Source organism: Oenanthe melanoleuca, chromosome 20 (assembly GCF_029582105.1).
Source record: "Oenanthe melanoleuca isolate GR-GAL-2019-014 chromosome 20, OMel1.0, whole genome shotgun sequence".
NCBI classification, from domain to species: Eukaryota; Metazoa; Chordata; class Aves; order Passeriformes; family Muscicapidae; genus Oenanthe; species Oenanthe melanoleuca.
The window spans coordinates 6,036,503-6,050,951 of record NC_079353.1 but is presented as its reverse complement, the minus strand read 5'-3'; the positions used below and the strand labels follow the sequence as shown (position 1 = coordinate 6,050,951).

The 14,449-nt window shown below is 51.5% G+C and overlaps 1 protein-coding gene across 1 annotated transcript; it reads right to left on the bottom strand.

The window, feature by feature from the left end:
- Positions 1 to 3,314: 3,314 nt before the first annotated feature.
- Positions 3,315 to 6,033, bottom strand: PPDPF (pancreatic progenitor cell differentiation and proliferation factor). The gene is made up of 5 exons (XM_056507045.1): positions 5,778 to 6,033; positions 4,929 to 5,017; positions 4,098 to 4,172; positions 3,866 to 3,962; positions 3,315 to 3,692 (listed from the first exon to the last, which is right to left on the bottom strand). The coding sequence occupies exons 2-5, from the start codon at positions 4,981 to 4,983 to the stop codon at positions 3,581 to 3,583; spliced, it is 339 nt and encodes a 112-aa protein (XP_056363020.1). The 5' UTR covers positions 4,984 to 5,017; positions 5,778 to 6,033; the 3' UTR covers positions 3,315 to 3,580.
- Between the last annotated feature and the right edge of the window lie 8,416 nt (positions 6,034 to 14,449).

Genomic DNA, 14,449 nt, shown 5'->3' with positions numbered 1-14,449 from the left:
GACACATGGCCCAAAAGCAGCTCACTCAGCAGCACAGTGACCTCTTGGGGATGTGCAAGGGGAATATGGGGACACGGTGATGACACCGTGCTGCCCACAGCAGTTTTCCTTCCTCCTCCTCCTCTGCTGCCAATCCACAGCCTGGGTTTGCCCTCCAGCAGGGTCTGCTGGGTTTTGGCATTTCTCAGAGTCATTATTACTTGTTTTCTAAAAGTAGATAAACTTGGTGGGGTGGAGTGGAACCCAAATGTTGCTGTCTGCTCTCAGGATGTCAGCCTGAGCTGGGCAGCTCAGCAAAAACTGAGCCCTTCCCCAAAAACTGGACCAGGCTTTTCCTTAAGTGAAGGCAGGAATGCTGTGGTCCCAGTCCCTCAGAACTGCTCCAGAGTGGGCACTGGTAAATCCCATAGTTAGAGGGCATTGTAAATCCTGTTGTTGCAGGTGTCTCCTGCTCCATTTGCAGCCTGGCATGTGCCCATCTGAGCTTTGACCCAGTGGCATTTGGAAGCAGCCTCAGGCTAATGTGGTGTATTTCAGCTGCACAGCTCATTTCTATTTTTAAGGTCCCACATCAGTGTTTGAAGGGTGAGGGGGAAGCAAAGCTGCTGGAGGGAAATAAAGCAAACCAAAACAACCCCCAGCAGCAGGAGGGAGGGAATGTGATGAAATAGTTCTCACTGGAGGCGGTGGGGTGGCACGAGGGCTGCTGCAAGGGACGAGTGAGAAAACACCAGGGAGTTTTTAGCAAATATGTGACTTAATCAACAGTTAAATCACCATCGAGGCAGCAGACTGGGGGACATCAGTCCCTGTGGAGTTGATGCCCTGGGAGGTGGGTGCTTGCCCCTCCAATATCAAGCCCTACAGGAAGAAGGAGATTGGTTTTGGAGGTGTGCAGTGTGTGGGGAACCCCTTTCATTGTCTTGCTTCTACTGCACAGTGTTTCCCTTGCAATCCCACCTCAGCAGCAAGGTGAGGACACAAGACACAGGAAATCAGCTGGAATCATAGAATCACTTAGGTTGGAAAAGCTCTCTAAGATGCAGCACCAACCCATGTCCCCAAGTGTCACATCCACAGCTCTGTTAAATCCCCCCAGGGATGGTGATTCCACTGCCCTGGACAGCCTGTTACCATGATTGGTAACTCCTTCAGTGTGGAAATTTGTCCTGATAACCAACCTAAACCTCTCCTGGCAAAATTTGAGGCTGTTCCATAGAATTGTGAAATGAGAGTTTTCTCTCATCACTTGTTACTTAAGAAGAGAGACACCCACAGCAGTGGAGATGGAAACAGAACAAAAATAAATGTGCTTGGCTGTCAGATGCTTTTCTAAAATGTCTGAAGGCTGTGACAGGGCAAGAAAGGCCCTAAAAGCCTTTCAATCCCAAGCAAAAAAGACAATGCCAAGGGCTTTGCACTCAGAAATGCCATGAAGCTGCCCAGGGGCACATCTGGGGTATCTGGACTCTCCCTGTATCTTCACTCCAGGAGAAGAGTCTCAGTCTGTGACATTTGACAGACATTCAGAAAAACAGCCTTTAATTCAGCAGGGCTTTTCCAGGCAGTTTTGCTTCACTGAGGCAGCTACTGACAGGTGTTGCAGTCCCTGCTGTAAATCCAACCCACCTTGGAGCAATCTGGGAATGAACTTATTCTCCATCCAGCATCCAAAAGCTGGATAGGGGAGCATCCATGTGCTCCTGAGCAGCTCACTTAGAGCTGGATCAGGCTGGGGAACGTGCCCAGATGAAAGCCAGAGATGTAGAACTGGTGCATTTGCTCTGCCATTGCCTCCCCTGGGTGCCTGAGGACAGTTGCTGGGTTTGTCCCTCCAGGGTCACAAGACCAACAAGCAAATACAGTAATATTGACTTTACCTTTGTGTGTCCACATTGATTTCCACGCTTGAAAAAAAATATTTGACTCTCCAAAAAATATGTCGTTTTTGCTGGCAAGCAGCAGCAGAGATCCCTGAGTCATCCTGGGGTTGAGCAGCACCCAAAGGGCTTTGCTGAAGCCTGGAAGACCCTGGAGTACCTGCCAGCCAGCCAGCCCACCTTGCCTTGTCTTACTCAGAAAAAGTTTATTTTATCTTGGTTTTCCTGTGTTTTGTGAAGTTTAAAGGCTGCCATGTGCTTTCTGGGATGTGCAGCCCCACAGCAGCAGCAGTTTGGTGCATTACTGGAAGTCACATCAGATCAGCTGCTGCCCAGCACATGGGGGTCACCTCCAGGGTGCTGGCAGCCCCTGGGCTCCAAACTGTGCCCAGACTGCTGGAACACTCCTGGAGCCATTCCCTTTGGATGAACACACTGACACAGGCAGAGCAGAGGTGCCAGTGCTGCCCTGGCCCCTCAGAGGGCAGGGGACACAGACTCTGCCCCAAAGACAAGGACCAGTGCCTGGGGAAGCAGAGCTCAGAGAAAAGCTTACTCAACACTTTCCATGGTAGAAACAACAGAGCTGGGAGTGACCCTGGATGCCCCTGCAGAGCAGACAGAAAGCAGAGCAGCCACTTGCCCCCAGCTGCTCCCTGCCCTTTGCCCTGCCAGCCCAGGACACAGGAGGCACAGTCACAGCTCAGGGGTCCCATGGCCTCAGCTGCCATCGGGGCTGCAGCTCCTGGTGCACACAGGGCCAGCCCAGCCCCTCATGCTGTGGCTGGAAGCAGAGCAGGAAGATTTGGCACCTTTAAATCAACTTCTGCAAAGTTTTCTTTTTGCCTCCAGCAGGAACAAAGGCACTCCCTTCATGCAGGCTTTTGTTTTCCCAGCTATCAGGCTGGTCACAGAAGGATCAAACAGCTAAACTGAATAATTGAAGGCAAAAGTCAGGCAAAACAGCACTTGGGGCAGTGCAGCATAGGGACCACCATGAGCTCCAGCCTGATATCCAGATCCAAAAAATGCATATCTTGAGCGAGTTTTATCTCTCTCCTCATTATGGAGGGGTTACAGTGCACCCAAATCCTTGCCCCAGCCCCAGCCACACCTGCTCCAGCCCTGGCACTCACTCCTGCCCCTCAAGGTACCAAAGCAGCGCAGGGCAGCCGTGTGTGGGGAGCAAAACAAGTTCAGTGCCAGCAGGGACAGGCTGTGTAGCCAAGTAAGGAGAGCAGAGGGCGAGGGAAGGCGCGTGCAGCACCACCACAGCCCAGCAGATCCTGCTCATGTGCAAACCCTGACTGCCCAGCCAGGCTGGAACGTGGCACCGCCACATCCTGCTGCGGTCAGGAGTGCTGTGTCCTGGTCCCACCGACACCCCCAGCACTGCCTGCTCCCCCCTCCACCGACAAAAACAACCCACAGCGCTTTAAAAGGCTGCTCAAGTTTATTGGTTGTCATTGTACGAGTTCAAGGTAATAAAAAGGTGTTGCCAAGTCTTGGAGGGGGCTTAGTTACATTGGGAGAGAGTAAAAAAGGCCGGAGTGGAATCGTCGGGGTGGCTGCAGTTCTCCACGAGAAAGCAGCAGCGTTTGCTTGGAGCAGCCGCTACTCTAGAGGGGTGGGGATGGGTGGGGAAGGGTGGGGAAGGGTGGGGCTGTGCCCCCCGGGTGGGGAGCAGCCGCCGGCCCCGCTCACACCGAGGGTCCCACGCTGGACTCGCTGGCGTGGCGCCTCCGTCCTGCGCCCGGGGCGGCCACCAGCGCACAGGCTACTGGCCCAGTGGTCACCCGCAGAGCTCCCAAGCTGCAGCACACAGCAGAGAGACAGTCAGCCATCCTGCCGCCCCCCAAATGTGGCACTGCTGCTCGGCATTTACTCCTGCAGCAAAGCCCTGATCCACTGGGTCGGAATGCGCCCCGGGGGATGCAGCCTGGGTGCTGCACTGGTGCTCCCCCATGTCACCTCAAAGCACTCACCTCTCCTGGGACTCTGACACCGTTGTCATGGCTGGGTGAGTTGTCTTGCCAAAGAAGAAGCTGGCCCACCACTGGCCAGGGTCAGACTTGGGCAGATCTGCATGACAGGGAGAGTCCAGGTCACTGCAACCTGGGCAGCCCCATGGCCTCATCCCACAGGAGAGGCTGGGCCACCTCTAGTAAGATTTCCCAAGGAGCAGAGTCCCCATGAGCCAGGACAGGTGACACTTACCTGGGCCGTGGGGGATGACCTCCCCAGAGTACTCTGAGCTGCAGGAGCTGGTGCTGGATGTGGAGCTCAGGCGCCCTGTGGAAAAATCGTGGCCATAAGAACCACTGCTGACCCATGGTTGTGCCATGAGAAGGAAAACACTGCCTTGGTGAGGCTGTGCCTGGGTGATACAGCTCAGCCCCATCACTAACTCACTCCACTACTTGCCCAGTTTAGTGCCAGGCCAGTAAAAAACACTAGAAAGGGAATACTGGAAAGATTCCAGCTGCAAGCAGCAGAAAAACACCTCTGTAGGAAAAAACCTGCAACCCTAAGGACAAAATTTAGCAGCTTTGAGAGATCTCTGCAGATGACTTGAGGCAAAGAGGATGCAAATTCCTGTGTATAATCCATGTGCTTTTAGTCCAACAGCTACAAGCCTGCTGCTTGTTTCATCTCGGGGGAATCCTTTAATTCCCTCTGGTTTAAGCAATCCATTAAACCAGGAACTCTCTCCCGGGTGAGGTACCAGGAGCAGCCATTGCCCAGACTGGTTTTGCAGCTCATTTCTGAAGCAACAATGCGAGGCGAAACTGTCCCCTCTGTCCCCTACACCCTTAGTAACAAGTGAAGGAGATCTGAGCCCCCTCACCAGCTGGGCTGGGGGGCCCAAAGCAGGATCTGGCAGCAGCAGGGACACTGCTGCCTGTCCCCTTTCCTCACCAAACGCTCACATGGGGCTGCAGCTGAAGGCACAGACCTGAGCTCAGCTCCATCTCTGCTGCAGCCACGTCCCCTCACACCTGGCAGAGACCCCCATGTACCCACCCCCCACTCCCAGCCTGCCCTTACTTCTGCGATAGTTGTGCGTGGCCATGAGCGAGCCGCTGGATGGGATGGATGCCATGGTTCCTGATCTTGGTTCTTGTGCAGATCTAAACCTGGGAGCACAGAGGCAGCCGTCAGCACCCACCCTGACCCACCCCTGCACCCCCAAAAGCTGCAGGGGTGCAAACGTGTGTGACTACTGGAGAAATGGGGCGTGCAGCCCTGCACTGGGAACGGTGGCTGGTGCTCACTGCACATGGATTAAACCCACACAGCTCCAAGACCTACGTGCAAAGCCAAAATAATTCCATCATACACAACTGCCTGCCTAGAGCACAGCCCCTTCCCGACCCCACCTCCCCGGGTGTTTTTCTTGCAGGAATCCAGCTCAGCTCCTTGGGTCAACATCTGGAGTTACAAAATCCCCGGCGGATGTTGCATAAGGAGCAAAGAAATGTTGAGCTGGGGCGCACACCGAGGGTGCTCCTGCGAGAAGTTCCAGCCCCAGCCTGTCCTCTGCAGCCCCTGCGAGAAGTTCCAGCCCCAGCCTGTCCTCTGCCACCCACAGCGGGGACAAACCTGCCCGCCCTTCGCCTCTGATGTGCTTCAGCTCCAGCTCTCAACTGGAGAAGTTCTTTCCCTCTTCCGGCTACAAAACACCTCCCTGCCAGCAGCTGACTCTTCCCACAGTCTGACCCCTTATTCTCCAAAAAAAAAAAAAGCTCTAAAGGACGCTCAGGGGGTCCCGCGCTCCAGCTGCCAACATCTGGCGGACAGCCGGGAGGATCAGCGGGGGAAGCGCGGCTCGGCAGGTTCGCCAGCGCAGCAAAGCGAACGCGTCTCGGGGCTACCCCGATCCCCCCGACAGTTCACCTGGGCAGTGTGGGGGCTCCGGCGGCTCCGGGGGCAGGGCAGGGCAGGGCAGGGGGGTCCGGCCGGGGGCCGCCGATCGCTCGCACCGCACCGCACGGCCTGAGCCGCGGCGCTGCCGAGCCGCCCCCGCGCCGCGCTTTTATCGCCCGCAGCGCCCTGCCCAGCGCCAATGGCAGCGGCGAGCAGCGACACGCCCCCGACACTGTCGCGACACAGGGGAGAGGAGAGGGGACAGCCCCGGAGGGAGCGGCCAAACAGCGCCCGGAGAGCGGAGAGACTGCGTTAGAAAACCGCTGAGGTGGTTCAGCTCCAGCTCGGAACGGCACAAGTTTCTTTCTCCTTTCGGGCAATGATGGGTTTAAAATGAGGGTAAACATGACAAGTAAACAAATACAGATACAAGGGATTCCTAACTAGCTGGGTTTTATCAGTTTTGGGAGAGAATACTTTATTTCAGTGGAAAAGCTCACAGCAAAGCCAAGGTACGACCCACACCACAGACCAGCTCCTCTGTGTTTGGGTACCAGGGTAACATCCTACCTCGGCATGCCCGGACACACTGGAGAGGTTTCATTCTCCTTTCGAGCAATGCTGGGTTTAAAATGATGGAAAACGTGAAAATTCGAGGATTCCAGGGATTCTTGGCTGGCTGGGTTTTATCAGCTTTGGGAGAGAACACTTTATTTCAGAGGAGAAGTTTGCAGCAAGGCCAAGGTACAACCCATACATCAGACCAGCTCCTCTGTGTTTGGGTACCAGGGAAACATCCTACCTCAGCATGGCTGGACACACTGCAGAAGTTTCTTTCTCTTCTCAAGCAATGCTGTGTTTAAAATGATGGTAAACATGATAAGTAAATAAATATGGATTCTAGGAATTCTAAGCTGGCTGGGTTTTATCAGTTTTGGAAGAGAATACTTTATTTCAGAGGAAAAGCTTGCAGCCAGGCCAAAGTACAGCCCACACCAGAGCTCCTCTATGTTTGGGTACCAGGGTAACATCCTACCTGCATGTGCCTGGACACACTGGAGAAGTTTCTTTCTCCTTTTGAGCAATGCTGTGTTTAAAATGAGGGTAAACATGAAAAATAAATAAGCACAGATACAAGGGACTCTAAGCTGGCTGGGTTTTATCAGTTTTGGAAGAGAATACTTTATTTCAGAGGAAAAGCTTACAGCCAGGCCAAAGTACAGCCCACACCACAGACCAGCTCCTCTGTGTTTGGGTGGCATCCTGTACACATGCTCCATAAACCACTGGTTTTGTGGGATGGGAGTCTGAGAGAGCCAAGGCAATGGAAGTGTGTACAAGGAAGCAGATCTGTTTAAGAGGAACACAAACTTCAGAGAAAATTTATTTCCATTTGGAATGGAAATGGGATTGAGAACAAAACACTCGAAGAGATGCCAGAGCCTTAAGGTATCTCCACAAAGGCAGTTTGTACTTGGTGTGCCTAAACTGTTGCTCATTTTTTCTCCCCTAAAATTCAGTAATGCTCCAGGGCAAAGCTTTGCAGCCCAGCACGCTGAGAATTGCTGTACGACCTTGCAGTTCAGGTACAGCTGTGGGAAAAAACACTTTTGGGGGGTTTTGCTTTAACCATTTTAGGGATGTAAGGCAGAAGGGAGCCCCCCATTGCAGACAGGGGTAGTTCTGTCACAAACTCCCCATGCAATGAGGTTCATTCCTCCCCTAGTCTGTGTTTTTCCTTATTAATCTGGAGTTATTCTTTAATCACCAGGATGAGGACCCAGTGCCCGGGAGGCTGCCCTGGGTTGTGCAGGTCATCAATCTCCCTGCACAGCTCATGGGGCAGTAAAGGGGCCAAGCTGCCCTCAGGGGGGGGGTTCTCAGTGGGGTATGACCACCCCAGCATGGGACACCCCATGTGAGCCATGTCCCCAGCTGGCCCAGGAAGGCCACCCTGACCTCTGCCATGGGCACCCTCCCAGGAAAGCCAGCACAGCTTTCAGGGAAAGCCTTGGCACCACAGGTCTGCAAATAAATAATTATTTCCAAAATTTACCCCAGAGGTTTAAGGGCCAACACAAGCACATGTGTGGTCCAGCTGAGGACTGAGTTCCTCCAGCTGTGCCTCAGTTTCCCCACTGATAATGCTGACTCAGCGCTTTCCAGGGAAGGATTTGGCTAAAGGCTGTGATGGACTTTGAATATACAAATTCCAACAGGCAGTTTAAACAGGCACGTGGTTGTTTTCATGCCCAGCACAAGGTTTTGTTTTTGTGCTGTGTTGCTGGGTTTGATCATTGATTTGATTTCAGGGCCCTCACACTCCCAGCCCATTTGTCCCAGCCCTGCCTGGCTGCACAGCATGGAGATTTCCACAGGCTTGGAAGATTTTTCTGTCCCAGAAGGGAATGATAGAAGGCTAAAAATTCAGTGCTTCAGACATGAAAAGTCACTTTTGTTTTAGTATAACTTGTGGCTCCTCTCTCAGGTTCCTCCTCAACTCCCTGGAGATGTATTCCTGCATCCTCCATCCCCCCAGTAATGTACAGAGCAATTAGAGTGTATTGATAAAAAGATTATATTCTATAATGGATTATATTCTCCCCAGCAGGTACAGGATGGCTGTGTACCCCACTGAGCCTGAGCAGGCTGATTGCTTTAATTAATGATAGAGCAGAAATGAACAAACCTGCCCCAGTCCCTTTGTGCAATGACACCACTTACACCCACATTTGGGGCTGCTTTTAAAGGATCACCTCATTAAGCAGATTACACTGGGGGTGTGATGCTGCACCCACAGCCATGAGGGGTGAACTGGGGCTTTGCTACTTCAGGGGGATTAGTCTCCAGCAAATCGTGCCCTGTTCTGCTTTTCCTCTCAAAATCAATTCCATTTTGCCTTAATGATGCAGCAGGAGCAGCATGGGTAGGACAGAGCAGCTGGGGGAGACTGATGGAGCAGCCAGTCTGGTTTCCCAGGACAAAGCCTGTTCATATCAGATGTATGGAAAAAGAGGAAGATACATTTCATTTATATTGATCAAGAAATGGTACTTTTAAAGTAAGCAGATGACAAGATTTGGATAGATTTTTCTCTTTGGTTTTCCTCTCATTAGAGCCTCCAGGCTAGAGCCTGGGACTGCAACTCTCTCCAGTTTGCTTTTCAGCAAGGTTTCTGTGCTTTCCTTTCTTTTTAATTTTTTAATTTTTTTATCTGGCTTTTGGTTTCTGGCAACTGGCTTTTGTTATCTGCCATTTGTGTGAGCCGTTGAGGAAGAGCCTTTTGGGTCATTTTAACTTGGCAGAAATTTCTGGAAGCCGGCAGAAGCTGCAGAGCTGAAGGAGCTGCTGCCTCTGGACTCCCTCAGCACCTGTGGCCAGATCAGTGGGTGTTTGGGGTACCACAATGACTTCATGCTGCTACCACATTCCTTCTAGGGATGTGACATTCCAGTGGCTTCAGGAATTTGGTCAAGAAAAGGTTGCTCAGCAGCTCCTTCCCCACCAGAGCATGCAGCAATTTTCTCTCTGGGTAAGAAGGCACAGCAGCAGAATCACAGATTGGTTTGGGACCTTAAAGCTCCTCTCATTCCAGCTCCCTGCCATGAGCAGGGACACCTTCCACTAATCCAGGTTGCTCCAAGCCCTGTCCATCCTGCCTTGAACCCTTCCAGGGATGGGGCAGCTGCAGCTTCTCTGGGCAGCCTGTTCCCTAGCCCAGACTCGAGCTCTGCCTGCCCCTGCCCCACAGAGCTTTTCCCTAATTCTCCCTCTGATGAGGACTTGCTGCAGAGGAGGGAGCAGGCAGGGCCTGTGTTCAGGCTTGTCCTCCTTTCCCTCTCCTCCCTCCTCGCTCCTCCTCCTCCTCCCCTGCCTTTTCCCGGCTCTGTTACTCATTGCCAGGTTTGGGATTAGGGCAGTGTCGGCCGGCACAGGCAGCTGCTGCCACCTATGGATAATAAACACCCAAAATACTCAGCCCAGATGCCACACTAGGGCCACCTCTGGTCAGAGCAGCTGTGGCACCAAGCCCATGCTCAGGTTGTGGCCTGATAGAAATGCCATCTTCCCCTCTCCACACAGGTTTAAATCAGAAAAGGGAATGTCCTGGAAATGCAGGGAATTGCTTTCCTTGAGCACAGTGCTTGAGCAGCATATTTTAGCTCTCATCTGGAAATGGTGCCCTGCCTTTCTGGGACATGTGCAGCACTGATCCAAGTGCCACCTTGGCATGAGAATAAACCAAAGTCAGATCAGGGCATGGATCACTGTCATCACAGTGATGGGAGCAGCTCTGCTGTCCTCACCTGCTGTCTGATTTCCCAAAGGGTGCAGGGAATTGGCATCAGGATCCCCAGAATTCTGAGTCTGACCTGAAAATACTCACATTGTGGAGAGAGCTAAACAGAGTCACAAACTGTCTGATTTGTCTGTGCAAAAGGGATGTATCTAATTTGGAAAAGCCAGTGAAGAGAGATGACAGCTGCTTGCTGTAATCCAGAGGCTTGTGATGAATTTGGTTCCACAAGTTCCTGACATTTGGTTCATCTGTTCGTCTCTAAAAACTGGAAAGTCATCTTGCAGAAACCAGCAGCAGCCCTGAGCAGGATCTATGTCTGTGGGATCCTGGACCAGCAACTCCTTTGTGGGATCAGGGGAGATGCAACTACCACCACATGAAAACAAATTATTCCCCAATATAAACCCTTGGGCTTTGATTGGGGTTGGTCAGCAAAAAAATTTCTCATTAAATTCCCTGATCCTCTTTTCACTCTGGGTGCATCCAAAGCTTACGCTGTTACCCAGGTATCTCCTTTAACATCTCCACTAAATCCATCAAAAGATGTGGGCAGCCAGGGCTCTTTTCACTCAGTGGCTGTGGTTTGATAGGAAAAGCCATCCCTGGGATTAATCAGGCTTTTCCTAACTGGGAGATGTGCACAGCTGCCAAAACAAACACATCAATCTGGTGTAGCTCGACACAGCACCAGACATCTTTGCTGAGAACCCAGCATGGTCCAGGGCAAGGCAAACAGCACTAAAGCACAGGGCAGAGGTGCCCTATCTCATTTGGGCTTGACCTAGATTGGGCTGTGCCCCGTGCTCAGCTCAGGGGGAGATTTAAGGGATCAGCATCTCGCAGCCCCCACAGATGCTGCATCCAGGCCAGAAATGTCACAATGTCCCTGATGAGATGGGGATGAAATGGTGTTTGTCTCCTTCCCTGGTGCTAAAAGATATTTCAGGGCATGGAAATGTTCATCCTGGCTGCTTCCCAGATGGACAGCATCTCAGGGTGAGCAGTTTTACCCTCTACAACCTCAACCCCATAACTCAGATATTTGGTGGAAAAAGCATTCCTGGAAGAGCATCCCCTGGAGCTGTGTGCTACCAGGGACACCCAGGATGAATGGGGACAGTTTTCAAGGCTTTTAAGCATTTTCCCTCCAGCATGGCTACCTCAGATCACCCTGGACCCCCAGTGGCTGTGACTAAAGCCCACTGGGCAGGTCCCAGTGGTGTGAGCACCATGGTGGGTCCTGAGGAGCCCACCCTGCACTAGGTGCTCTGCTGTCCCATCAGGGCTGACACCAGACTCTGTCCCCAGCTGGCCAAGTGGCTGGAGGACTTGGATGTCTTGTTATCACTTCCAAAGTTTATTTTTAAATCTCTAGCTCCAATTTAAAGGTATCAGCAGCATGCACTGAGTACAGGACCTCCCTTTCTCCTCCTTCCTCTGCCTTTCTGCCCCATAAATCCTGTCTTTATATCTCCTCTCTTCAGCATGAGCATGAACTGAAAAACCTGCTCATGTTAAAAGTCATGAAATCTGCTCCATTCCTGGGAGTGTTCAAGGCCAGTTTGATGAGGCTTTGAACAAACTGGGCCAGTGGAAACTGTCCCTGCCTATGGCAGTGGGGTTGGAATGAGGTGATGTTTAAGATCCCTTCCAACCCAAACCAGTCTGGGATTCTGTGATCCTGTGATCCTGTGATCTCTTCCTCTTTGGTGCCTTGGGAGTTGCCAGGCAAACACACTGGAGGGTCATGGCATGTAAACACAGGGATCTGGAAAATTTGACCTCAAAGCCAGCCCCAGGTAAACATGCTCTAAAAAACCCCTGGAATGTACAGCAGGGAATCCCATCCTGTTTTAACACCAGCTAATCTGGGGTTTAGCTGCAGTGGGAATACCTGTTCTGTGTGCAGCCAGGATTGCCACGGGATGTGTGATGTGTGCACGAGCAGAGGAGGGTCAGTGCCTTGGTGTTTCGAGCTTGTCCACTCCCAGCAGATGGTAAACGCTGAAATATCAGGATGCAAAGCCTTGGCAAAACCTCCAAAGCTGGTGTGGAAGGAGCTGAAAGCCTGAGCATGGGAAGAAGGAAACCCAACAGCCTCCACTCTACCCACAAACTGCCTTTTAGAGGACAACCACTGTCCTACCCACCTTGGATCTGCTTTTCTGATGGCTCTTGCACGAGGCCAGGCTGCACTTCTTCCTTTCAAGGGTTCTATCTCTATTTCTTTGCATAGAAAGAAAATAGCAATTTACAGCTCTGTCCAGCTCCAGCTTCTCCCTTGTGAGACCAGAGCTTCTGGAACAACATCCGTGCTGGCATTCCCTGTGGCTGCCATCTGCCCTGCCCAAACCCCCTCCTTCAGAGGAGACCTGCTGCATTTTATAACCACAAACACACAATTGCTCAGTGAGCTGAACACCATGGGGCAGAAACACCCCCAGAGCCAGGCAAATCCAGGCAGGCAGCCTGGGGTGTTCACATCCCAGATCCATACAAATTACTGGCACTGCGGATTATTCCCTCTCCCAGTCACACTGTGCAGGCCTCTTGGGCAAAAAAAAAAAAATAAATTCCAGTTGTTATGTCTGGGCAAATGGAAAATTTAGCCTAGTTTAGAGCACCAAATCTCAAGCCAGGGGCTGTGGGGCAGGATGGGGTGGAGGTGATGATGATGAAAGGAGTAAGAGGTCCCTGCCTTGTTTGTGTGCAGCCTGCCCACCCCTTCCAGGGAAAGGGAGGGTTCTGTTTTCTCGAGTCACCCTCAATCATTTGGTGATGGTTTATGGGGAGGGTGAACCAAGCCTCAGTGTGATGGAGGGGAATTGTTTCAGCTGGATCTGGTGCCAGATGGAGGAGACGAGGCGCTAAACTTCAGCCGCCTGCGGATTTCTGGGTCTCTGTTATTTTACATGGCTGAACATTTAAGGGCAAATTCACACCGTTCTTTGAGAGGCAAAATTATTCCACTCAGGCATGGCAGTTAAGCTTGATGGTGCCCGGGACCACATGTGTTCAGTGAAGTCCTTTGCCCCGGGTGCCAGGCAAACCTGGGCACACAGCTGTGGCTTTAAGCCTCTCCAGGCTGGGCTAAAGTGGCTTAAGGGAGCTGGGATTAGCCAGGTCTGACAGCCCTCTCTCCTGCTCAGGTCCTGCACTATTTATAGGCTGATGGGCAGTCAGGCTCTATTTCAGTGCAGCACAGGGCACTGCCCAGTTCCCTTCTTCCTGCCTGGGAAAAGGAGTGAAAACTAAAATTCTTTTTACTGGAGAAGGAAAAGAGGCAGGAGAGGCCCATCCCATACTCACCTGGCAGAGGTGACCAGGATTTACTCCATCCCCATCTTCATTATTCAATTCAGCCATTGCCCCACTGAGGGCAGTTCCCAGGCTGCCTCAGCCCCGTGTAAAAAAAGGCAAAGCACTAAAATATGGAGAGGAAGAATAAGGGATTTATAAACCTCTCCCTCCTCCACGTTATCAGACTTGCTGTGCACCTCCAGACCTGTGGTAAAGCTTCTGCCCCATCCCAAAACAAGGCTGAGGTAATCTCTTTAAATCCTCTTAGAGCCTTCTCCTTGGAAGTTTCTTTTTATTTTTCCTGGCACTCAGTGCATTTTATGTTGTGCAAGGAACGCTTCATGAAAACAAAAGATAGCCTGACTATCATATTTCTAAGAAAATATCAGTGAGCTATAATATTAATTTAAAAAACCTCCCTTTAAGCACTAATGAGAAATTAGGGACATTTTTATCCACATGAGGAATAAGTTTTTAACCATTAGTCTAGGAAGGTGAGAGTATCTTCATAAGGGTATCTAATTTAGCTGTTAAATTCACTGGAAGGATGGTCTGGGCCATAAAATTGTTCTGGGTTATTTCACAGCTTTATTCAAAATTAGCTTTCTTTTGACCTATATTTGGCTTTGGGACACAGAAAATTTTGGATTGGCCTTGGAAACACACAGTTGACAATAACATGAATATTCTGACCACTACATATTATTTTTTATGTGAAGAAAATGTCATTATATTACTGAAGGATATTACTTATGGTTTCCTTGTCCTCCTAGGACTTGAACCCCACTTCCCATTAAAAATGAGATGATGTTGTTGAATCACAAATTCTTGAGCAGCCCCCATGTGTTGCAGGTGCAGAGACCTGTTTTGCTCTGTTTGTCCCTTGCTTTGTTCTTGCTCCTGGGCTGATGGGTTCCCAGAGAGGCAGAGATGTGGGGCAGTGCCCCCAGGTCTGCCCAGGGTGGTTTTTGTGCCCTGCAGGGATCTCTCTCCTCCCAGCCCCCGTGGGAGCACAGCCCTTCTGCACCCGCACTGGGGCCAGAGCAAGGCATGTGGATTTGGTGGCCCCTCCAAGCCCAGCCCAGCCCTTCACTCCCAGGCT

What these genes read in the sequence shown, in the direction of transcription:
- PPDPF (XM_056507045.1), bottom strand. Translation starts at nt 4,983, where the DNA reads ATGGCATCCATCCCATCCAGCGGCTCGCTCATGGCCACGCACAACTAT. An exon ending in CACGCACAACTATCGCAGAA is followed by an intron (nt 4,173 to 4,928) that starts GTAAGGGCAGGC and finishes ATTTTTCCACAG; the next exon opens with GGCGCCTGAGCTCCACATCC. An exon ending in GGTCATCCCCCACGGCCCAG is followed by an intron (nt 3,963 to 4,097) that starts GTAAGTGTCACC and finishes CCTGTCATGCAG; the next exon opens with ATCTGCCCAAGTCTGACCCT.